Raw genomic sequence first — 26,250 nt, 5'->3', positions numbered from 1 at the left:
CTCCTAAAATATCTAAAATAACACAGGCCTGAAAACTGAACCTCATTCTCAACTGATCCATTCCAGCAGCTCCATCAGAGAGCTATAAAGATAGGTTCTCAACCTTCAACAGGGCAAAGCAGAATCTCATTTAAAAATGAACAAAAATTACTATTGTGTATAGTAATATTTATTACTATTTAAAATTGTATATATTAAATTACTGATTATTTGTTAGTCAGTTTTTTTTTTCCTATTCTGTTTAGTACTTATTGTGTATTTCTAGAATTCCAAACGGATAGAAGCAATATGGTGAAAATTGAAAGGGGATCGACCGATTACAGATTATTTTTCCATCAGCCTTAGCCGATGACGATACGGACTGCCGATTTGCTTGAGGCGATACTACTTTTGCTTCCTCAATTTGCATCTTAAAAATTACACAATGATGATAACAAATGGTACGAGTCAAAAATTTAAAAACATTTACTGAAATTAACAAAGGTGAGGTAGAACAACATCAAGTTAAAAATATTTAACAAATAATAAAAACAGGTGATGCAGAACAAGAACAAGTAAAAAAATAGAGCGAGACATCTCATGAAATATTATGAAAGAACTGTTCGTCCTTGTCCTGAAAATAGCTTTGACAAAAATTGGCCTGACTGAAGATATATTTTATTAACAGGATTATTTAGTATAAATATATATAATTATAGTATTAAACACAAAAAGAAACCATGAATAATAGTCCATTCCAACACAACCCCAGAGCATAAATTAACAGAGGAAAATAACGTGATGTCAGATGCGTATTAAGCAACAAACTGTTCAACATAACAGAGATAACTATTCAAACAAGTAGTAAACTGCTTCTCAAGGTTTTAAAAGCTCTTCTTCTCAGCGCAGCGCTGAGTGAGAAGTAGAGGGAGAGAGAAAGAGAAACACACACACGCCAAACCTCCAGCCAGCTGCTCGTTAAATACAACAGCGACGACAACAACACGTGGACCCACGGAACAATGCTAAGTTAAACAGTTAAAAGATGCTTTGAAAGTTTAAAACTTGCCGTTGGGATTGAAGAGCTTCTTTCACGCTCTGCTAGTGGAAGGGAGGGGCTCTGCTCTCTGTCTACAGCAACACGGCGCAGCTTTTAGCAGCTGTTCTGTTAATAAAGTGGATCGGCGAACGCCGCAGCAAGCATTGGCCGATGCCGATAAACGTAAAACACGCAAGAATCGGCCGATTACATCGGCTGGACGATGACTCCATCGATCACTAATTAAGAAATGGGGGTGGGATTAAATGTCTTTCTTCTTCCCACCATATTATTTTTAACATCTCTGTGTACAAGGAAACTGAGAGAAAAACAATCAGTTGTTTTTGTTCCTTTTGTTTTCTTGTCCGTGCTCGAAAAAAAAATAAATGAATGAAATAAAAATCGATGAATGAGTGAATTAAGGACATTGATGAATATACTGGTAGTTGTGGTCTTAACAGAGATGGTGTCAATATTTTAAATGTTCTTCCAGCAAGGCTCTCCACTGCACATCGGTTTTATGACTTATTTGAATACATTTCCTGCACTGCATTGTGGGATATGGATTCCCACAAACAGATGCATAAAAGTGTCTTTACTTCATTCTTACTGTGATTTTATGCATTTCTTCATCAGACAAGGAGGACAGTGATTAACTTTCTGTTCTAGTTTGTTCCCAATATTCCCTGTGACATCACCTCACTCCACAAGATGTTCAACTTTCCATGTAAGCCCCAAAATAAACATCCCTCATTATTTTGCCACAACTTTCAGTCTGTGAAAACACCAGAAATGTGTTGAGAAGTCACTTTGGCAGAGTTTTTAGGGGTCAAACAGAAGTAATCACAGTAAGAATGAAAGAAAAAGACTTTTATGCATTAGTCTACGGGACTCAACGTTCCATAATGCAATACATGATCAACAAAGCAGTATCGACCTTTTACATCTTTTTTGCCAAGCAAATGATCTATACAATGTAAAAAGCAACATTTGGGCAAGGGTTGAGGGTTTTTTAAGCTTGCAGTAGCTTATTGCTGAGCCTTCCCTCTGTTTTTACAGCTGAAACATGACCAGAGAAGCCATCGTCTACTTTGCTCTACTTCAGCTTGTACTTCCTGTTTTACATCCTGTGTTAACAGATAAAGACGGGAGTTCAGAGCAGGTAGTTAACCTGTGTTAGCTTTAAACACAGGCTGTTGCAGTAGTCTGTTCTTCCTAAGCTGCCTCACTGTACCACTTAACTACCGCCTAGATAATAGGAGGGCGTACACAAAACAGGATGGACATCCGTGCAGAAGATGGATGTCAGTGAAGATGGAAAGCTTGTCTGCCACAGATGTTACATCAGTTTAATGGAATGTTTATGGATTGCACTAAAAGGAAGCGTTATATTAAGACTTTTATGGATGATACTGTTGCTGTTGAGTCTGCATTCCTGAAGGAGTGTTCAGTGCTGCTGTTGGTTTTAGTTTTATCTTTTAAAGCAATAAAAGCCCAAACCTACAATTATTTCACACACACTGCAATACACACAGAAACCCCTGGAGATCTGGAATTAACCCAAAAGTTCGATGTCCACAAAATAATTTACATTATCAATTAGTTATAATGAATGATTAATTCAATTCCAAATGCACATAGATTAGTTTTAGGGAGATAAAAAACAAACTTTTCCCTGATTGTTATATATTCTCTAAATGTCACCTTCCCCTGCTCGTATTACATTTCCTCCTGCACAAAACCCTACATACATAAAACTATATCTGTTTATCTATAAATGCAAATTACAGGGATTTTATATTTTAAATTGTCATGAGGATTCTGTGCAGAATATGTGATAATTGTGTAGTTATTCCCTGCAAGGGGTCCTCGGCCCCTAAAGCTAGCAAAACCATGATACGGTATAAGGAAGAGAATACAAGTTACAACACATGCATGTTGTAGAGCAGCGATTCTCTACTGGTGGGTCGGGACCCAAAAGTGGGTCGCGGACCTGTACTGTGAGGGTCGCGGACAGCTGGTCAAAAATAAATAAATACTTAATGTCTCTCATTTTGGACTTGTCTTTTATTTTGAAATAAACTTTTGTTTTGACAGGCATGCTGTGAAATGCACGTTGCACAAAAAAATAGTTAGATATCTGTTTAAAAAAAAAAAGATTGTGTGTTTTCAACAGCTGTTTTTGAAAAACTGAATTTGATTGGCTGAATTCCAAAAAAAAAAGTGGGTCACGATTTAATGACAATGGCAAAATGTGGGTCTCAGGGTGAGAACAGTTGAGAACCTTCATTGTAGAGTGTGTTTGTATCAACCACACATTAAAAATATGTACAGTATAAACCTATTCCCATCTACTTTTGATAGTGTGCTCCGCCTCTTAATCATGAATAATGTTCTTTATGCACCTTTGCATTTGTTTAGTGTGTGCAATCACTGATCCTGAACACATTTACTTTCAAGTATACCGTGAAGTGACTCAATGCCTTTGAAGGTTTGATTACATCACATTACCATTCAACTGTTTTTTTTACCCTAATCTGTCTCATTGTTCATTCCTCCTTCGAACATTATAAACTACATGTTTTACACAATATGTTAATATTGCTGAAGATGGAAGTGTGGATGCACATTAATGCACTGCTTTAATGAGCTTACAGTTATATATTTACAAAGCATTCAGAGTCTATTACATATGAAGAATCTTACACTTCCAGGCTTTTTAATATGCTGCAATTAGTCTCAGAACTCATGAGTGTTTGGCAGAGCCTCTTTTTGCAATTATGAAATCATCAACCAGCTGTTTCAGAATTTTTACGTTCTGTCTCATATTACCATCATGAAAAAGCTTTTCCAAAGATGGTCTGTAAAGGGCAAAATTCCCAAATATCAGATTAATTTTGATAATTTATGGTGCAGCCACATTTACCCTTGTTCTCTTGACAGCTGGGTAAACAAGCAGACAAGCTGGGTAGGCTCGCCGATGCAGCTGATTACTGCAGCTGTTATGAAGTCAACTGACCAAGGATGACATCAGTTTTTCCCTGTGAGAATTCTCCAGCAGACACCGCAAAGCTGCAGTTCTCAAACTTTATTATCTCAGGGCCCAAAAAAATAGACTCATTGGGACCTAAATGCATCATTATTTGACATCATGGGGGCAGTTAGGGATGGAGAGACAATAGGGGGAGGAATAGAAAGTGTCTGTGTGTGGGATGGTGGTGTTGGTAACTTAAACTATCATTACCTATTCCATAAAATATATAATGAAGTAAAAATGCTCACAGCATGAGCAAGGGTAAGTTGTTATATATTAAACTGGATTTGATCTGATATTTATATCAGATACCAGCAAAAAAGGAGCATTGAATTATATTGGCCTGTATTTAAAATCCTATAGAATATATATTGTTTTATTTGATTTATTTATGTTAATTTTCAAGGTGTTTAATTAATTTGGTATTTTATCCAATATTAATCAAGAGTATTCATATGTTTAAGTTTAACATGTATGTAACCCATTGAATTGATTATTAGGTCAGTTCTCCTCATACGTTGCACTGTTTGAGTAATATCACTTAATTAAGCCTTTTCTAACATTACACACTATAAATAAGTCATACAGGTATGTATTAATTGTTCTGATATCAGTTCGATCAGTATCAGCCAACACTCAATCATACGGTATGGAATCGGAAGTGAAAAAGTAAAATCAGGACACTCCTGGTGTGTTTACTGACTTTTCTTGATATAATTTCCCTCACACTCACAGCATCCTTCCTCCGCCATTGATCAACATTTAGCAACTACTGAAAATCTTTCATTAAGATGTATAATTGATTTGAACCAGCAGCACACTTTTATTTATTCATATTCATACAGAGCAATGTGATTAGTGTATATTTGAAATTACTCTACCTTGATACATCAAAAGATTAATGATTTATAAAAAAAAAAAAACATATAAACATATAAACATTAGCTGTTTGCAGAAGGTGTGTTATATGTTTATATTTAACAACCCATCCAGGCTTTTACAGCCTAAAAAAAACCATTAGCTACAACTGCTGGCCATTAAGCAGCTCCTCTGGAGAAATGTAGCTTTAAGCTGTTTGCCAATGGGAAATTCAGCAGTAATTGTTTGATAAGGGTCCTCTGTCCACTTTTCTCTACATGTTTATGTTTATTTTTCTTGTTGGTCTTGTATGCCTTTTTTGTAGCATTTCTATTTCTTATTAATAAAGGGAACGAAAAAGCTGAAAGGCTCTGCACTTCTAAATATAAAAGTTCACATCCCCATGAAGGTGATCAACAGAGAGACTTAGAATAGCTCGGGGAACTGAATACATAATGTACTTTCTTTTATTTATAAATGCTAACGAGGCTGGAAAGCTATTCAGACATGAACGCAATGTTTGCCTTGCTTTGGATTTAATTCAAAATTAAATAAACTATGTATTTCGTACAAGTTTATCATGTTCAATTTAGTTTGAAATGCACTTACTCTTCAACCTTTGCTGTAAAGCATTGTATATTTTAAACAGAAACAATATCTTCTGCATCATTCATTGTAATTACTTTGCTTCTTGGCAGATGTGGATGAATGCGCAACTGGTATCGCCGTGTGCCCCAGGTTCAGAAAATGCATGAACACGTTTGGAAGCTACATCTGCAAGTGCCATGATGGATTTGACCTCCAGTACATCAACGGGAAATACCAGTGCTTAGGTAGGGATGTGTCTTTGTATCTACTCAACAATGTTTTCTAAACTGGAAGATGTGCTTGACATTTTTATGGAGTTTTTAAATAAAAACTAAATTTAGGACCAATACATTCTGCATTAGTATTGTTAGAAGGATCACATTTATTCACTTAAATGGCTTCTCTAACAGTATCATCTCAACTTTGAGCCATCCTCCTTTAAGTGGAAGAGAAGCAATTAGCCTTTGATATCTCGCCGTTACTGTACGTCTGAAGTGCCTTACACTTGCACCCCGTAGCTGAATGCTGTTATGCTCCCATTATCTTTCAGATGTGGATGAGTGCTCCTTAGGTCAGAGCCACTGCAGCAGCTTCACCACCTGCCACAACACGCCGGGTTCATACAAGTGTAAATGCAGAGACGGCTACAGGGGGATGGGACACGACTGTAAACGTAAGTCAGGAACAAAACCACGGCCCCGATATTCGCTTCTCCAAAAGAAACTGGGCCTCACATTTTTGTTTTCTTTGCTGGTCTTTTTTGTAAAAAGGTGAAAGAGTGAGTGAGGGTCGAATAGCTTGGCAAGCACAAAGTGGAAGCTGAAATTCCTTTCTTTGTAGAGGCTGTCAGTCATTACTTAAATCACCCTCCTCATTAAATGCGCCGACGGTGACTTTGTATTTAACTTAACCTTCAAGCTGCACAAAAAGATGATCTTTGAATGTGAACAATTTTTGTATTTTTGGATAATTTGTCTCAATTTGCTTGATGACTCAAAGCTCCAAAAAAGTGTTTTTTTATATCATTTTTACTCACTCAGTGGAGCAAAATATAAGTCTTTCTGCAGTTATTAAATCTAACAAAAATAAATGATGCAGCTGTTCATGCAGCAGAAAAATATCTACCGCTCATACTCCGCCATGTTGTCTGGCCGAAGGGTGCGAGCCACAAGTGCCCCGGGAGTCAAGTTGCAATATCCTTTTTGAGCGTCACATATCAAAGTCGCCTGCAACTGGAGAAGGCAATAACAGAGCAGAACCCCTCGCCTTTGTCCACTCTCATTCCTCAACCAAGAGGTGTTTCAGAAGCTGACGTGTGTTGGAAAAAAAACAACCTCCCCCAACACTTCCACCTCAGCATCCATTCGTCGTTCTGACGTGAACACCGAGTGGAGCCACAAAGAACAAAGAAGTCTAGTTTATTAATCACATCAGTGTTGCTGAGCTCAAAGGGAGAAGCTGCACTGCACGATTTAGTGCAGAGTACTCAAAACACACATGCATATGCACGTACACAAACAGTTACACACACAATTAAGAGACAATCTCAAACTTCATTCTTTGTTTTCAATTAAATTACTATGACAGATTATGTAATTATTCCCATGCCGAGCCACTAGGTGCCTGTAAGGGAACAAATGGAACAATATTTATGTCCTAATGCTGATTATAGTGTTATTAGTGTCTTTCTTCATTTAAAAGGTTCATTCATTCACAATCTGAATGTGTTTTTCTGCTGCGTGGATGTTGGTACCTTACCAAACTTACTCAATGAAAGCTTGATTAAACATCATTATGAAATTGTTTGTGCTGTGGAACAAGGAGAATTTCTTCAAACAAAACAAATGCTGGTGATTGATTGCATCTCTCCCTTCTGACTCTTCATGGTTTTAGCATTGTACCATTTACATTAATCTCAATAATTTGTTTGGTCTCATTACAATAAAAACACAACATTGTTTGAATCATCTGTGACACTCTTAATGAGATCATAGATGACTACATTTTTCTCACGGATGATGAATGTGAACGAAGTTCTCTTTTCTCTTTAAGTATTCAAAGCCATTAAGAGCAAGGGTAAAAGAACAAACCCCTGAGCCAGTTGTGGAAGTATCCTGGTTTTAAATTAAACTATTAGATGTGATTCTGTCTGCTTGTTTAAAATTAAGCCCAGAATCTTGCCAGTAAGATCATCACATAATTAAATTATTCTAAAAGCCTATGAGGTAAATATGTAATTGGATTTATTTAATCAGAGCAGAATGAAATAATCCATTATTTCAGATTATAGATTATTACCAGTGTGTCTATTGGCCTGTCATGTGTTTTTGGGCCTGTGCTTTTGCAAAGTTTGGATAGGTTTGCCTTATAGCATTTTTCATGGGTCAGTAGAATTAATTTCACTCGGCAAAATTATAACATCAGAAGTTTAGTATGATTGGGTTCTGGGTTTTTAATTTGAGTTTTTCTATTTCAGTGCTGTAATCTGCATCCTTTTTAATGTCTCAGCCATTCCAAAGGTGGGGATTGACCCTCCGAGACCAGGCAAACTGCCTCCGAATCATCACAACTACATCCCAGATCTGGATCACAGGAGGACCACCACCACCCGCCCACCAGTGACTCAGAAGAGGGTCTTCCCTGTGTTCCCCAAAGTTCCAAAAACAACAACCACCACCATTCTCAGCACCACCACAACAACAACAACAACCAAAACACCTCTGCCAAGACAGGTGACACCACCAGCACGGAAGCCAATCGCCCCAACCCTGAAACCTTTTATACCCACAAGGAAGCCAACCATACCTACACGCAAACCATATATCACACCAAAGCAAGCAGCTCCCACCAGACGGACGCAACCACCACCACCACAGCCAGTGACTCCAGTGGACAACACTATCCATAAGGAGGTGACCAAACAGAGAGGAGACGTCCACAGTAAGAATAAGCCCCTCTCCTTCATTTTTTACTCATAAGGCTCATTTCCTTCTGTAGTTCCAAAAGTCTAAAGAGAAAAGTTGAGGTTTTTGTCTTTTTTACAAAGTGATATTTGATTCAGGACCCATTGTGGTTGTTTTTAAAGTGGGGGCATGTGATGCCTATAGACAACAATACAATACAGGGTAAACAAGGCATCACCTGCAAGTCCAGGAACCCAAGCCAACAACCTTTATACACAGACTTAATGTCATTCAGTTTTACATTTGTGTCCCTTTAGTTCAATCGACCCTTAAAAAGAGGACTTTTATTTCTTATCATATTTTCAGGAAACAATAACGTTAGTAATATAGAATATATTTTGAGTAAAACAGATAATCTTGTAGGTATGAATAGGTAGAAGATGTGGAAGATCTGGGAAATCCTTCAACAGTGTTTCCTATTGTCATTTTATAATCCATTAATGTGTACATTTTAAATTAAATTTTTAATTTGAATTTTTTCCACCTAGATGGGAGAGATGGTTATGGTGACATTTAGAGAACTATTCTAACAATGATTTTTCCACTCTAGCCCACCAAACATCCAGACGGGCCGATTTGGCCTCAAACTTCAGCTTCCAATCACAAAGTGTGAGAATTTTTAATTACAGAGAAAAGTGCTCAGCCCTACCAAGGCTTAGAAAACAGCATGATTGACTTTTTAATAAAAAACGCTCACCAATTTCTAAACATTAGAATATAAAAGCCAGTTCATTTGCATGACATTAGAGAAAGTTGCAAGAAGGATATGAAGAACATCAGCTTGTCTAAGAATCTAAAAGGCCTCTTTAGTTCATCAACACCTTTAAAGTTTACTTGACAGAAACACTTTCCTATTGACTCTCTGTGCTGGTATACTAAACCAACAATTTCACAACCTCATCCACATTTTTAGCCTGTTGTACCCACAAGCCATCCCATAATACCCTGAACAGCCAAACAAGGAGCAAAATTATTGATCCAGAAAAGGAAGACAAAGGCTATGTTTTATATGAAACGTTGAATATAGGTGAAATATCTCTACAAAGTTTTAATTTATGAGCAAAATCATTTAATGTCCTACATGCTGAGCCTATCAGGACTTTAATTCCAATACCACATATCATAATGTCCTCAAGGGCAATTCTCATTATTTTACAAGAGAGACCTTAATATATCATGAATTTCCTTTTCTTATAAGGTGAATAGTTTTCTGTCTCTTGATTATTCAACTCTTTAATTATTCACTTTTCTGGTGGTGGTAACAGAACAATCTACACTCCATAGGTGGTGAATATGTTTATTTTTTCTGCCACTGAACTATTGTGATTAAATTAGACTCCAATGGAACCACCCATTGACTTATGTGAAGTTTCACATTCAAATTGAAAATTCAAATGAAAATGACAGCCAACATGTCAGAACAATATTTACTGGAAATGGTTTAAAAACTTGATTAAAGCTTCTGGAGACAAAAACAACAACAAGAAAAAAAATCAGATAAAGACATAGTGTAGGCTAGGAGTGTGACAATATCTCGATACAATGATATATTGCGATGTTTGTCTAGAAATACGTTATCGATTCACTAGCGCCAAACATCGATATTTATTTATTTCATTTTTTTTTTTTTTTAAATTCCCACATTTTTTTTATACAAAGTATACGGACCTATAAAATCCATGTTAACGGAATCGTGGACAAAATCAAATGGACAGAATCGGCATGAAATGCGTCACTGTGAGAAGGAAGGAACCTTTTTTTATGGAGAATACGTGTTTCTGGGGAGTCAAATCATCAGTGACTCCTAAATACAGAGCCCACCAGTGCCTGCTTAACTTTAATGTGCCTCTGAAACTCCGTCCGTTTCTCGTGTAGAGCAGCGTCACCTGCGCAATGTGTGTTAACAGCATCACATCAAACCTACAGAAGATCCGTAAGAAAAATTGCGTGTTGTGGACGAGACCATTGATGCCAGGGTAATGCACTGACTGAAATGCTTATTCTTTATGTGCAGGGAAATTTTCCAGTTTTCATAAAATAAGTTAATTCTGCTTGTTAAGCAGCACTGATATGTGTTCATGTTTACAGAGAAGCTGATAATAATGGCGCTGAAATGACAATTTTCAGCATTAATTTTGTTTTTAATGATTTAAAGATAATTCACACAAACAACATGAACAATATTTTGGCGATGCATTATTTTGTACCAGTCTTCCTTTAAAGGTTTAAACATAACACCAGGACATGTGACTAGTTGTGGTCAGTGTGTGTTAAGAAGAGCCACTGTGCTGTATACACTGTGTTACTTGGCTGTTATTCATGTGAAATGGATTCAGTGCAGTAGATAAATTCTGAATTTCTTCAGTGACAGATATCGTGATGTATTGCAGATGAAATTTCCTGCAATATATCGATTATCGCTGTATTGTGATATCATTGTTATCACGGGCAAAAATATCGTAATATTTTGCATCGCAAGGTACCAGGCGATACCCAGCCCTAGTGTATACCTCATGGATCAATAATTCAAAGATCATTTTGTCTGGAAAAAAAGTGTAAAAGGTTCAAATTGCTGCTCGAAAGTTTGTTTTGATCTCCATTGTAAACAATTTCTTAGTTACATTGTTGGGAAAGGTTGGAGCAATGCTTTGTGGGATGTAGAGTCCCGTGAAAGTGTTTTTGCTTCATTTCCTCCATAAATGGTTCAAGACTTCATAAGAACAGCAGATTTGTTCTTCTAGTTCTTTGAACTCAAAATAATTTTAGCAGGAAATATAAAGACGGACAGAAAAGTAATAGCAGTGTGTGGTTGATAATGAAAATGCTTCACCGTCCCTTTAAAAATAATTAAAAGTATAAACAAAGCTAATGTTACATTTACGACAATATTTACCCTGGACCTAAAAGCTGTGCTTCTTCCTCCTCAGGTTGCCAGATGGCATCACTTCATTAGAAAAAGGAAAGTGCAGAATAGATCACTTTAACACCTGTCTGTGCTGCTTGAAAGAGACATCAATCTGATCTCTCGCTCTTCAGCAGAAGCGTTTCTTAAAATCAACTGCTGCTGAAGCATCTCTGAATATACTGAGAGAGGAGGTCGGGGAGACATCACTGAGTGATTACCCCAGTAATTAGGAAACTAATAAAAGCATGCCGGTGTGACGAACACATCAGCTTTGCCTGGAGTGCTGCTGCTGCTTGCAGGTTTGTTGTCTCATCTCAGTCCTGAGCATCTATATCACCTTCAGTGTTTCGAATGATGCTGCATCAAGAACCTTTTCTTCTTTTCAAATTAGGGCTGCTCAATTTGATTACAATTTTGATTATTACACCCAACAATTACAAAAATAACATGGAGAAAAAACGTTTATTTAAAGGTTTATTTTTTTACATTTTGATTCGCTAAATAAAACAAACCAACTATTTCGGACATCTACAAATAATAAAGTTTGGCACACATGTTATCAATACTAACTTTGAGTCATTTAATCTACGCATGGGAACACTTTGGGTGTGATGATGAAGACCTCGAGCAAAGACACATCACGTGCAAGAAGTGTTTTTTTTTTTTGTGCAAAAGTGCTTGATTTTAGGGTTTGAAGGATTTTTATTTTTATGTAAAAAATATATTTTTATATATATATATAAATATATTTTTTTTTTTTTTTTTTTTTTTTTTTTGTAGAAAAAAATAAATAACTTTTTGGTTGACAAATAATTGTTTGAATAATTGTGATTTCAGTTGAGACTGAAATTTCATCATAGTTTAGTAGAAGAAATTTTCACGTGAAATGAGATGAGTGAATTGAAAAATATACAAGTTAACAAAAACTGTACTAAATTGTACTGATACTTTCGTTAATGGATAAAAAGGGGGACAAAATCTAGTCAGAACTAAGTTTGTTTTCTAAAAGCTAAAGACAAGTTTGGAAAATATCCAATCAAAACAACTTTTTTGCATGAAACACGGGACAGGCCAGTAGATAAGCTGATCGTATGTTAAAGAAGTCAGACTCATGCAGTCTTTAACACTGACCACATCAAAAACTGTAAATTCAGAAAATATATGTATGCAACTGTACGGCAAAATGTCAAACACTGGACCAGAAAGAAGAAGAAATGCGTGGAGAAATTTACATTTAAGATAAAAGCAGTCAAGACGGTACGTAAATTGTGTCGCCACCAAAAGGATGAATCTGAAGCGGCATCTGCAGACAAATTGAACTATAGTACCTAATGCTTATTATTGGGTAGAATTGTGTAGACGATATTTTTAAAGTGATTTAATCAGCTAAAGCTAGACTATAACTCAAATTTTCATGACTAAAATATGATTAAAACTAAGTGGCATTTGAGTAAAAATACTATGACTAAAACTGTTTTAAAATGTGCTATAACACGGACACTGGTGCTCAACCAGGAAATACAACATGAGCAAGAATCAATCATGAAATCCGCAAGCAGTGATTATACATGTTATATTAGTCATATTTTTTGTGATTGACATTTAATCTGTAGTATTACTAATGATACATACTGTAGTTATAATTTTTTTTTTTTTTTTTTAGATAAAATCCAAACCTTGTGTAAATTTTTTTAATTTTATTTAACCAGGAGTTTTTGTTAGGACAAACAACATATTTTTCACGGACAATACATCAATAAGTAATTTAAAATGTAGACAGTTTAAAATAAAATAAAAAGTAAGTGCAAGATAATGAATCCTCTTCATGGCCTCTTAGTTTGGAATTAAGAGTTCAATAACATTAGCTCGGTCAATTTCCAGTCAAATTAGAGCAAATTCCAAAAGTAAGGAGCAGGAACATGATTTCACCTTAATGCATCACACACACACACACACACTCTGACACGCACACACAGGGTACCTGGATTCCTGGGATTGGTGGAGAGCCGGATGCGATCGTGACCTCTCTGCTCCAACATTCTTTGGACTGACAGCTAACGTCTCAGTCTGCCAGGTGGCTGTGACCCACATTGAAGATATGTTCTTTTTATTGCCCGGTCTCATTTGATGGATCATGTATTAGAAGAAGTCAAAAGTTCAAGTGCAGTAAACGGGTCAGTCACAGTTCATTCCTTTAGTTCAGAAGTTATTAAATATGCTGAAGAGAATTGTTTAGGGTTTGTTCGCCTGAGTTTTTCTAAATCTGTCTGTTTGCAATTCAGAGCTACTGCAATAGAAGAAGAAAATCTCTGAGTATCAGACGAAAAATGTGTTGCTGTCAAACACTGTTTTACAGTTTTCTAATAGAATGGAAATTTTGGAACATTTCTTGTCAGTGGAGTGTTTGAAGGGGAAAATAAGAAATAGATTTTTTTTTTTTGCACACCATTGACATTTGATAACTCGTCATGAGCTGTGGCATTTTGACCAGAATGATTATCATGGAAATGCTATGAGACTATTTCTGGGCTCAGTTTCTACTGTGTGAGTGTGCACTGCAGGAGCCTAAAACTGTGCAGCTGCCACTGTTGCTTGGTGAAATGTTTGATTATGTTTTCCTTGCGATGACTCGCGTCTGATCGCGGGTGTTGCTTTAGCTTCTCTGAGGTATGTGGATCCTGCGGTCACCCAGGCCTGGTTTTCAAATGTTCTCAGCCTTGGGTGTGCAGGCGCCAAAGCATGGCATTGAATCAGATCCATACAGGGTAATAAAACAAAGCCTCACGAATGCCACAAGAAGACTTCAGAGAACAAATGTAATACCTGCGCTAATCCCTTCATCTAACCCTGTGCCTTTGATCTGTGCCCTCAGTCCCACGCAACCCCGGCCACAATACTGTCCTCGACGTTGACTTTGACATTGAGCTTGGCAACACTGCAGATGAAGCAAAAGACGATCCAGGTAAACACAGATCGCCGAGTTCATACAGTGCTGTAATGATAAAATATCAAATGACTATATTGTCATGGAGTCGTGTCAGATGTGTTCTGATTGGCCTTGTTCAAAGAGATGGCAGAAAACATCTGGATGCTCCTTTCGAAATGAATCCTGGCAGAGTGCGCTCGCACTTAGCACTTCCCACATGATCTCATTGCTCAGCTGCATGAATTATTAATTGATTATTTGAATGAAAGAAAAACCTATGTGCTCCTTAATGAGCCCTTTGGGCATCACACAAGACACTTTGTAAAGAGATGCCTGCTTCTATTATGTTTGCTTAATGTGATTTATTAGCGTAGGGATGTTGAATAGCCTAATCAGTCAACTGCATGTTAATTTTCTCCCAATGAATTATACATCAAGTACAAAGGAGAGCAGTGTTTCATTAGTCCGAATGTTATTGTGACATCATGTTGGGAAATAAATCAACATTCATCCTATAAGATCGTAGTTTCTTTATTTTATTATATGAAGAATCTTTGTCATACTTTTCAGGGTCTGGATATCTGAGCTGCTCCTTTGATAACGGACTGTGTGGTTGGATCAGAGACAAAGATGGTGACCTGCACTGGGAGACGACGCCTGATCCATCAGGTAGCTGCAGTGGGAACCATTTCCTTCTACCTTTATTATAAATGTGTGCTATTGTTTTTTTTAATTCAGTAAAACTGTGCTGCTCTGCAAAGATCCAGACTCACATAGACACGCATAGATGCCTCGTGCACGTGTCAAAAGAAAGCCTACTCAGATCAGCATTGTTTCATTCCATTACAGGTCAAGATTAAAACTACTTGAGCAAAGAATACAATTAATGATAAGTAGTGCTTTACAAAGTGGATTACGAAACCCATCAATGGATCCTGTGGTACACATAAAAAGGGAACATGAGGCAGGAGGTTTACACAAAGAACACTTGGCAGGTTTAAACATTACATTATACATGCCAAATCCTGCCTCTGGCTTCACCTTGATAACCTTTTTTTTTGGGGGGTAGTTCTGGGTTCGTTATTACTTCATGCTTTGTTTAAGCAGAAACATCAACGAACAACGAAGCAGAAACAAACAACGAAGCATAGTTTGTGCTTCGGGGTTAATTTGTGCTTCGTGCTGTGCTTCGGGGTTCGTTTGGGCTTTGTTTCGGCTTCGAGGTTTACTTGTTTTTCGGGGCTCGTTTCTGCTTCGGGGTTTGTTTCTGCTTTGTTTCGGCTTCGGGGTTTGTTTGTGCTTCATGCTTTGTCTGTGCTTTTTGCTTTGTTTAGGCTTTGAGGTTTGTTAGGGCCTTGTGCTTTGTTTCTGATTCAGGTTTAATTTGTGCTTCATGCTTGTTTTCTCCTTCGGGGTTCGTTGGTGCTTTGTTTGTGCTTCGGGATTCGTTTGTGCTTCAGGGTTTGTTTCTACTTCGTTTATGCTTCACTGTTGGTTTGTGCTTTGTTTCGGCTTTGGGGTTCATTTTTACTTCATTTGTGCTTCAAGGTTCCTTTGTGCTTCGGGGTTTATTACTGTTTCATGCTTCGTTTTTGGTTTGTTTCTGCTTCGGGGTTTGTTTGGACTTTGTACTTCGTTTGTGCTTTGGGGTTTGTTTCTGCTTCGTTTTGGCTTCAGGGTTCGTTTGTGCTTCAGGGTTTATTTGTGCTTTGGGGTTCGTGTCTGCTTTGGGGTTAGTTTCTGCTTCGTTTCGGCTCCGGGGTTTGTTTGTGCTTCGGGTTTCGTTTGTGCTTCGGGGTTCGTTAGGGCTTTGTGCTTCATTTCTGATTCGGGGTTCATTGTGCTTCATTTGTACCCCGGTGTTCGTTTCTGCTTGGTGCTGCGTTCTGGGTTTGTTTCTGCTTCGGGTTTCGTTCGGGGTTAGTCTGTGCTATATTTGTGCTTTGGGGTTTGTTTCCGTTTTGTTTGTGCTCCATGCTTCTTTCAGATTTCGTTTGTGCTTCGAAATTTGTTTGTGTTTTGTGCTTTGTTTTTGCTTCGTATGTGCATCGAGGTTTGTTTGTTCTTTGGGGTTCATTTGTGCTTCAAGGTTTGTTTCTGCTTTGTGCGTCGTTCGGGGTTCATTTCTGCTTTGGGGTTAGTTTGCGCTTTGTTTGTGCCTCAGGGTTTGTTTGTGCTTCAGGAGTTTGTTTGTACTTAGGGGTTCTTTTCTTCTTTATGCTTTGTTTCGGCTTCGTTTGTGCTTCAAGGTTCGTTTGTGCTTCGTTTGTGCTTTGGGGTTCATTTCTATTTCATGCTTTGTTTGGGGTACGTTCATGCTACGGGGTTCGTTTGTGCTTCAGTTTATTTGGGGTTCGTTTGTGCTTCAGAGTTTGTTTGGGGTTCATTCGTGCTTTCTCTTATGTTTTGGGGTTTGTTTGTGCTTTGTTTGTGCCTCGTAGGTCATCTGTGCTTCAGGGGTTTGTTTTACTTAGAGGCTCCTTTCTGCTTTGTTTATGCTTTGGGGTTCATTTCCGCTGTGTTTGTGCTTCAGGGTTCATTTGGGCTTTGTTTGTGCTTTGATTGTTCTTCGTGCTTTGTTTGTGCTTCAGGGTTCGTTTTTGCTTCGTTTTGACTTCGGGGTTCGTCTTCTGCTTCATTTCTGTTTCGTTTGTGCTTCAGTGTTTGTGCTCATCCACAGCCAAAATCATGGTTTATGTTACATTTTGAAGCAGATTCATAGCGTCTTTGCTCAGGTCTTTATGGTTACATGCATATTGATGTCACATTAAACTCTTGTCTGTTTGGTAGGATTTGGCTGAGCTTCTTATTATTGCAGAAATATTCTGTAGCCCTCAGTCAGTGTGTGTTGGTGACATCAGCTATACACAGATATGCTAAATAAGCAGTTTATAACAGCGTTTAATCAGCAATCACTCTGGGGCTCTTTAACGATTTAATTTGTAAATCTCCTACAGGCAATAATGAATGCATGAATAGAGCATAATGTTTATGTGCTTCTGGCATTATTCAGAGGTGATAAAAACACCTGATATATTTTTACATATTTTAAAGTATAAAGCAGTCATTTTCATCGACTCTACTGTGGAAGTTATTTTATGCTGTTTGGGGTTGATCTCCAGTTTCTGAACTTTGTAAAATACTCATGTTGCATTCATGGGAGTTTGGAAAATATTGTTTATCCTACATCAAGAAATAGATGTAAAAATAGAATAGAATACTTTTGTCATTATACACAAAGTACAATGAAATTAAGAGAAAAAAAATAAAAAATAATGTTAGATAAGTGTATTTACAAATAAACAGTGAGAACAACAAAGATGAAAATAAAAATATTCAAAGCTACAAATACATTGATTGTAAAGTCTTAAATAGAAGAAATACTGCATTAAAAACATTCCCTTGAAGTATAAATTTATAGCAAGATGACTTAAAGCCGCAATATGTTTTTTTGGTGTTATTTGGTCAAAAAATCCATAATCATTATCACGCTCCTGTATTTCTAAGGCTCAGCCAATCGGAAATCTTTCTACCAACAGGGCAATCCCATGAGCTGTTTTAAGCGTTACTATTGGCTGCTCGAGCTGCTCGTCAAAAGTCAAAGACAGACAGTCCCATGGCATTATATTCAAGCAGAAGTTTCTAACGTGGCTTTTGGCACAGCGGTTACATGGCAAATCAAGAGGAAAAAGGAAAACCTATGTGGAGAAGCAACAGAATAAAGGCTCAAACATGTTCAGGAGGAACAGAATCCACAGAGATCCCTCTGAATTGGTGTGCGGCAGACTACGTTCGATCCGCTTTCAGTCCGTGCACAGTGTGTCCCGAGTCAGAGAGAGAGAGTGAGAACAGAGGGGATAAATATCTTGTAAAACTAAGAGAAACATTATCTAAGGTGGAGACAGAACAGACACAATTCATGTGCAGTGTGGAGTGTGTCTGCTCTGATCAGCTGAGATTGGCTGCGTGTATGTGAGGAGTGGCTCTGAGCCTCTTACTGTCCTCAAAGCAGCGAGTGATACATGTTTTCATGTCTCTGAAACATCAGAAAACTCTCCAATAACACAAGATGAAGTCCCTATATTTGTTTACTAGTCTCTGGAGAAAACGGTCGCAGAGAGTTCCACAGTTGTGCGTGTGCACGCAAGCATTCCCAAGAAGCCTGGAGCGCCTCACAATTCTACATTAGGAGTGTGACGATATCTCGATATGGCGATATATCACGATATTTTTCCGCACGATCGATTGTCGATATGCTCGCTCTAAGTATCGATTTTTTTAATTTATTTTTTATATTTTGGATTTAAAATGTATTTTATTATTTTCTAAACCTTTTCTGCTTTTTCACTAAAATGTGCAGGTAGGTTTTCACAGAAATTTTGTCACTGTTTGTTGAAGGAACCAATATATTGTTTACTGGAATAATGCACTATAATGGTGTCACTGGTAAGAAAGACATTATTTTTTGTTTACATAAAGCACTATTGAAGATACTTATTTGGTTACAATGGTATGTTGACACTTATTTACAGAAATGTTGCGCTAAAATAGTGTCACTGTTCATAGGACACTTTTTAAATTTATTGTCTTTCAGAGAAATAAAAATTGTATTTTTACACTTAATGTTTTTGTTATGTTATAGATTATTGTAGATTGATTTCTGACCAATATATTGATAATCGCAGTATCGTCATATCGTGAGATAATAGTTATCGTTAGCTCACGTATCGTATCGTGAGGGACCCAGAGGTTCTCACCCCTATCCTACATATTACAGCTTTAAAGGAGCATAGGGCAGGATCTCGAAATCAGACTCCATAGTGACACCACGGTCGTTAGTGTAACTGCAGTCATCAGCCAAACCGCAGCGGGAGCGCGCATCAACTCTTTAGGATTGGAGCACAGCTGATGCTGGAACTAGAGGATGGATACGGGACCCGACGGCACAGGACGGGTCTGGTTCGGACAGATATTTAGAACTGGTCGTGTTCGGTCACATAGTGTCGTTTGCATGCAGCGTTCTTCCTTTCCTGCTGCAGCAGCTATGGCCCTGTAGAATGCAGCTTTAACTGTAACAGTGGATTCATGGTGCAAGAAGAATGGAGCAGAGGACAATTATAAAGGAATACACAATTGAAACATTAATTTTTCTGCCCAATAACATGTATTATCTTTATCTTTGATACATTGAGTACGTAAATAGATCCGATGTGTCTCTAGCGTGCACTGTGCCTGTTTGTGTTTGACATTCGATTGTTACCCGTGCGCTGATCTGATGTTGACATTAATAGTTGTTTGTTAATGAATCGGTGCTTACCATTACCTGTGCACATGCCTCTGCATGTATCTGTGGAACCAAACAGTAGTTTAGTCCACTGTGTTTGTTTTCTTTCAGTCTCCAAGCCGTCTTCTCATTGTTTTTCATTTCCAGGGTATTATGCCGCCGCCAAGAATGTGCATCAGCGTCATTTGTTGTCACTATCAGCGTCATGTGACATGCCTATTAGCTGAACTGTACTGCTGTTTGAACCCATAACAGCAGTACAAAGTGTATCACACAATGTGTTCAAGGCAATAGGGAGAAATGTGGGTGGGCTCATTCTCTTTGGTTGTGAGCACTTCATCAACCATTAGCATTAATGTTGCTATGCTCCTTTAAGAAAAGGGTTCTGCTTCATTTTCACCAAACTCGGTAATACACTTGATTATATCTTCCGTTTTTAGATTAATCTAGGGAGAACAGAAAAGACTTTGACTGTAATACAATAAAAAAGAGCTGAAAGTTCTGTTTTCATTCCACTTTAAATAAAGGAACTTCTAGAATGCTGACACTGGGAAATCATGCTACAGTGATATTATAGCACAGACAGTTCCTCTCCTCATCAATGTTTGAGTGTTTCATACAGTGCTGGCATTTCCTTGTGATGAGGCAGACATTTGTACGTATATAAGCTCTGAATCAAACAGTTTGTATGTTGTGCCTTCATGTTTGAATTAAAATGTTGTTTCAGCAGTCTTCAGAAAAAAAAAAAAAAGAACGAACAACACTCAATTGTCTAACTAATCAGCTGAAAGGGTGTAGGATGAAGCAAAAGCTTATACACATCTACGTCATCACAAAAACACAAACAAGGCACTCAGAGATTTACTGGTTCTCAAACTTTTTTGGCTCAAATACCCCCTTTCTCTTACTTTTGAATCCAAGTACCCCTTTTTTGGCTAAAAAATTTGCTCAGAATTCTGTGAAAAAACAACTATAGAACATAATGATGGAATGAATGAGTGATAACACATTTTAAAGAATCTAACATTATAAATAAGTAGAGTGAAACAGTATTTAGTGCTGCCTGAATAGATTTACTTCTGTAGTTTTTATCAGTTCATGTTTTAATTGAGTTAATTTCATCATCATTTTGTGTGTTTTTGGTGTCATTTTGTGTATTTTGTTGTTTGTGTGTACCTTTATTATTCAGTATATTTTTCTCTTATTTTGGGGAGTTGCTGGGAATATTTAGCATGATTATCATTTATAACTAAAAATAAACATTATAAAATCATACACATACCCCCATTTTAGGAACGCTGCTCTAAATAATATAAAAATAGAAAAAATATGAGGAAACTAATACTATTTTTACAATCCACATTCAATATATATTCTACACAAAGTTTTATATATACAGTTTGTACATGCATATCAAACATACAAACACATGCATGTACATATTAATTTTGTACTATTTAATATTTACTACACACATTTCATCAATTGAATATTAAATAATACAAAATATAGAGTGTTATTGTGAATTGAAATATTGCCAATTTCTTATGTTCATTGAGTATTATGTTTTATACCATTATATACATATATTATTGCTGTCCGAGATGAAATTATTGCTCTTCTTTTTTATACTCACTAACAATGTTAACTACAAGGTGTGTGTATGTCTGCTCCACAGGTGGGCGGTATCTGACCATTCCTGAAGCAGGAAACAAGAGGACGGGACGAGGGGCTCGGCTGGTCCTCCCCCTCACCCCACCATGGAACGACGGCAACCTCTGCCTGTCGTTCCGGCACAAGCTAGCAGGTCACCATGTTGGAATGCTCCAGGTGTTTGTGAAGGGGAAGCAGTACAGTCCGGCAGTGTGGGGTCGGACTGGTGGGAACGGATGGAGGCACACACAGATTACACTGTGGGGCACAGGCCTGGAGAGCGTAAGTCAACACAAACCAAGCTACAAAACACTGGCCACAGTTACATAATGTTTTTTTTATTCTGAATTCAATTATTTAGAATTAAAGTGTTCTACTTCGTGTTTACATGGAAATAGTCATTCCGAATTGAGGTTTACATGGATAGCAGGTGTATTCGGCTTTATTCAACTCTGCTAGGTTAGGTCTGGCGGTTGGGGAGGGTTCTGATTGGACAGGGGGCGAACGTGACATATCATGTCTATCGGGAAAAAACGCAACAAACCTTTTCTTTTTTGGCTACAACATAAAAGTTCACATAATAAGAACTGTTTTCACTTTTATTTGGATTGTAGTTTTGAAGCAGCAGCTCCACAATAACACACTGTTTCACTTTGGTCTGCAGAGCAGGAGAAGGAGATAGGCTTTGAATGACCAAAATACGGTACTCTAAGTTAATGCAACAGCTGCTCTTCTTCCACTATACAAGACGTTGAGTAAAATTTAACTACATACACCCCTTTATGGCCCACGTCACAAGAGGCGTCATAATTCTAGCTGGAGGCAAAAACAGGAAACCCTGCTGGCTAAGGACTGTGAGGCTAGTAATGTTACAGCTTTAGAATGTCGTCTTGTTGTGTGTTTGGGTGCCGGAATAGGAGGAATAACATTAGTGGACGTAAATTAAAGTTTTATAGAATTCCAGCGGACACTCGTGCTCAGAAATACGAAGGCAATTGTGGTTTTGCCTCTCGGCTAAGGCCCGCCCAACAAAATACATCACAATGTTTCCAAACAATCAAAGGGTCTATAATGATCCGCGCATCATTAGTAAAGCTCTGTGTTGCTTCATGTCCATGTGTGCGTAATAAGTCCGTGTGAATGTCTGCATGTTTATGCTTCCGTTCATCCACTCCTTTAAGGATCTTATTAAATTAATAGTCTAGCTTGTCATCGCGAGAAGTCGAGGATGCGCAGAATGACCGGAATTAACTTAAAGCGGAATTAAGTGTTTACAAGGTCAGTTTAAAGAGGAATTATTTTTTATTCCTCTTTAAAGGGGAAATAAAGCTTAAATACAGTCAAACCAAGTTGAGTTTAAGTCTGAAGTGTTTGTGTTGATCAGGTGATCCTGAAGGGGGAGCGTGGGCGTGGCAGGATGGGAGAGATGGCTGTGGATGACATCAGTTTAAGTAAAGGCGCCTGCACTGAGGAGCACAACCTGAGGAGACTCTGACTGACGAGCACAGGGAGAATGAGCTTAAAGAGCAGTGACTCTGCCCAGGTGATCCCTGATGAATGAATGACACCCCCCCCCCCTTTCCCCTCCCCCCACCATCTTCAGCACAGCGTTTCCCTTCCTCTACCGTCCATGAATACAAAAACTGAGTTCAACCTCGTGGGCAAATCCTTCAGCCTCATCACCTTGTTAGTCTGCATGGAAACATCCTCCACTTCAGCGGGAGCCTCCAGGAACACTGCAGAGGACAGTTCTCCCCCTCCCCCAGGCTCAGCTTTTGCTTTTTAATCACATTTCAATATCCATGACATTTTAACTGATTGCTAGTAAACCATGTAATGATACCTTTTTTTTTTTTCAACCGGTAAATTGGCAATTAATCAGGTGTGTTGCATTTCTTTCGGAGAGGAAGACGTATAATTTAAGGATATAAATTAGTTTAAATCCTGATTAGTTCATACTGGATGTATGTATTTTATTCCTCCCCTCCTACACAATTTAAAGTGACATCTCTCTTTCACCAGGCAACACAAAAACATATCAAAATCAGCTTAGATTAAAATAATTTAAATATTTATCTCTTTGCCTACCCTGAGCTTTTATTCACATCGCCCAAGGCTTTAAAAATGATCTTCACTAATATCCTTTTGAAACTTGAAATGTGCTACAAAATGAATACATTTAGACTCTTAAAGCATTTTGCTTTCCGCGCACACAGGATGGTTTGATATGTTAAGTGCTGTTTATTACAAAGACACAAACAAAGGTTACAGCTTTCCCAGTGTGTATTATTGTAAATGTTGTGTGTACATATTCTATACAATCCCATTTGCTTTTTATTGTGTGATTTGTATATCATGTGACATCACATATGAATGAAAATTGGATTTCACGTGGTCAGTATTGTTTTAATGAAAGGACATGTACTGTACGCAGAGCAAGGCTGTTTAAAGTTAGTGTGTTTTCATGTGTTGTGTTGTTTGTAACTTGCAAAGCACATTGTTGAATATTACTCTGTTATCAAAAAGAGCATCAGTTGGAGTTGAAGGGATTTTTGTATGCATGGTTGCCTTTACCAAACTCACATTTAACCAGTGTGTAAATAAAACACTTTTGACTGACATGTTGTGAAACAAAGGCTGCTTTCTGTTTCTATTTGCTGGAGTCGGTACAAAGGAGGCTTTTTCATCCAGCACACTTTTCTTTCTTTCTTTCTCCCTGAACTGAACAGTAAAATTTAATGTTTCACTGAGCAACAGCTTGAGAAAAATCCATTAAGATTCCATTGATATATGAAATATTTTTTTTATTTTCCAGCCATAATGAAGTAAATGAAAAAACATCATTTTCAATTATTCTTACTATTATTTCATTGTTATACGAATAAGTGTTGTGACTCAACATTCTTTAAGCTGAAGTAAATTAATGTATTTTCGATCAGAGAATACTTAAACGGAGACTTGTGATTTCTCAAAAGCGTTCAGACACGTAGTTTCTTCATGCAGCAGACACTAGAGAGTCTGGAGATTTATTTTCTGTTTCAAAAGAAATAAGACACAGCCAGACTAGTGTATAACATAACCTTCACTGGGAATAATTGAACTGTAGACACTTACATCATATTTGAATTTTTCTATTTTAAAGCAGACTGAAGGTCCTGTTTTAAGAGTCCACTGGACAATCTGAGACGTGAAATGAGACGAACAGATAGTTTGTTAGAGATAGAACGACAAAAAACAGGATGTTAGGAGATTCTCACCAAGCAACGCCGTGAAAAAGTATTTGCCCCATCCCGAACCTTGATTATTGCCCTGCAATGGACTGGCGCGCTGTCCAGGGTGTACCAGCGCCCAAAGAGAGCCAGAGATTGGCACTGGCAGAGCCCCACCACCCTGATAAATGGGAATAAGTCTGAAAATGGAGTAGTTGTAAACTATTACTTTCACCTCAATGCTGACCCTTTCGCTTCGGGCTTTCAACGCAGCTGCTGGAATGGCAGCGAGTACCCAGAACAGAGCCTTACCACCAAATCTAAAATGCATGGGCCAAGGGGCCAAATACTTTTTCATGGCACTGTATCTATCTTTATTGTCACCATCATGCATCAGAGGACCTTAGCTCTGATTCAACAGTCTGAAGGGCAGCAGTAGGAGCACCAGAAACACACACAGCTGTAGATGTAGCTCCACTAAATGAGCTCTGGCTCTAAAACTTAGAGCATTAAATGAAATAGTCTGAGATCCAAACCACCCAGTGAGCACTGTTTCTTTTTCATTTGCACATTTGTCTTCTAATAATACCATACAAGGTCCTGACTAGAATATTGCCCACCAGTTTGAAGGGTGACCTATGAATAATAAATTATACCTACTGTGAAACATTCAACTGAAAATGATTCCATGAATCCTAAAAGGCAGTCTTGCTTAAATAACTGCAGTTTTGATGTCATATCACTCAGCAAGCAGTCGATTCTCTGAAATCTGATCATTGGTCGGTGGCCGATTCCTCTAAATCTTTTATTTTTGCTTCAGGGAAGCGTATTTGTGAACAACAGAGCAAGCAAACACTCTTTAATAAGATGAAGCATCACAGAAGAAGAGAAAATCTCTAGGGTTGGTGGAACTGGCAAAAGGCCACACAAATGTTTGCATTCTTGTGTGTGTGTGTGTGTGTGTGTGTGTGGACAGCAAACTATTTAATTCTGAAATAGATAAATATCTAATTCTCTTTCTGACTGAAGGAGGTAAAAACCTTCCCTCGTGACTATTTGAGTGGTTTTTCTGGACCAATTGAAATCACCACAAAGCCAAAAAGGGATGGAAGAGGAGGAAGTGTTTTTGCTTCATTGCTGTGAAGTGTACTTGTACTTGTATATACAAACAGCTGCATTTGGGATGATCTGAACACATGTTCTGACCTTTGTCTCCCTTTTAAAGTACTTATTCTGCTGGGAGTGGCCTGGGGCTCCTTGGTCCCCTCTCTTTCTGCTGGCTTGGCTGCAGTGGTCTACAATGCACTGGCATGTCTTGGGATGTGGGATAAAACTCATACTGGGCTTAACTTTAGACACGTTGATCCCAAATACCTGTTTTAGGTATTACCACTCACTCATTCCCTCACTCATAATCAACTCCTCCCCTCCCTTTCCATTTCCTACCTTGAGTCTCCCCTCCCTGTTCCCTTCCCCCTCACCTAGGTGTAACACTGCCCTCTCATTTTATTTCCTCCCTATAATAAAGTGTTTCTTATCCTTCCTTAGGGAGGGCTGGTGATGGTCACAATTATGCAATAAAATAAATTCATTTATTTAATTGCGTTGCTGTCTTTAAAAGATTGCACTTCTTGTAGTGTTGACCTCTGACAGCATGTGCAGACAAAGAAGAAGAAGAAAAAAAGAAAGGTACTTACATATTGATCCGCCTCAGCCATCTATGAAGCAGTGTGTTGTGCTATTAGCTGATCAGATGAGATATTATACCTGAGTCAGTTCACTCTGACATTACAGCCTCACTCAGCTGATCTT

The 26,250-nt window shown here is 37.9% G+C and overlaps 1 protein-coding gene across 4 annotated transcripts in view; it reads left to right on the top strand.

Annotated features, from left to right (window-relative positions):
* The window catches only part of npnta (nephronectin a), a 62,985-nt gene extending 39,162 nt beyond the window's left edge, over positions 1–23,823 (top strand). For 2 of the 4 annotated variants that reach the window (XM_028456892.1, XM_028456882.1), the window contains 7 exons: positions 5,609–5,743; positions 6,049–6,171; positions 8,007–8,438; positions 14,239–14,328; positions 14,863–14,961; positions 21,255–21,511; positions 22,614–23,823. In XM_028456892.1, coding sequence (XP_028312693.1) covers positions 5,609–5,743; positions 6,049–6,171; positions 8,007–8,438; positions 14,239–14,328; positions 14,863–14,961; positions 21,255–21,511; positions 22,614–22,724 — 1,247 coding nt within the window. In that variant the 3' untranslated portion in view covers positions 22,725–23,823. The remainder of the gene's footprint in view (positions 1–5,608; positions 5,744–6,048; positions 6,172–8,006; positions 8,439–14,238; positions 14,329–14,862; positions 14,962–21,254; positions 21,512–22,613) is intronic. The other 2 variants (XM_028456907.1, XM_028456899.1) reach the window with 1 other exon arrangement.
* Positions 23,824–26,250: the final 2,427 nt, after the last annotated feature.

The sequence above is a fragment of the Gouania willdenowi genome, chromosome 1 (assembly GCF_900634775.1).
Source record: "Gouania willdenowi chromosome 1, fGouWil2.1, whole genome shotgun sequence".
Classification (NCBI taxonomy): domain Eukaryota; kingdom Metazoa; phylum Chordata; class Actinopteri; order Blenniiformes; family Gobiesocidae; genus Gouania; species Gouania willdenowi.
This window is presented reverse-complemented; position numbering and strand designations above follow the sequence as displayed.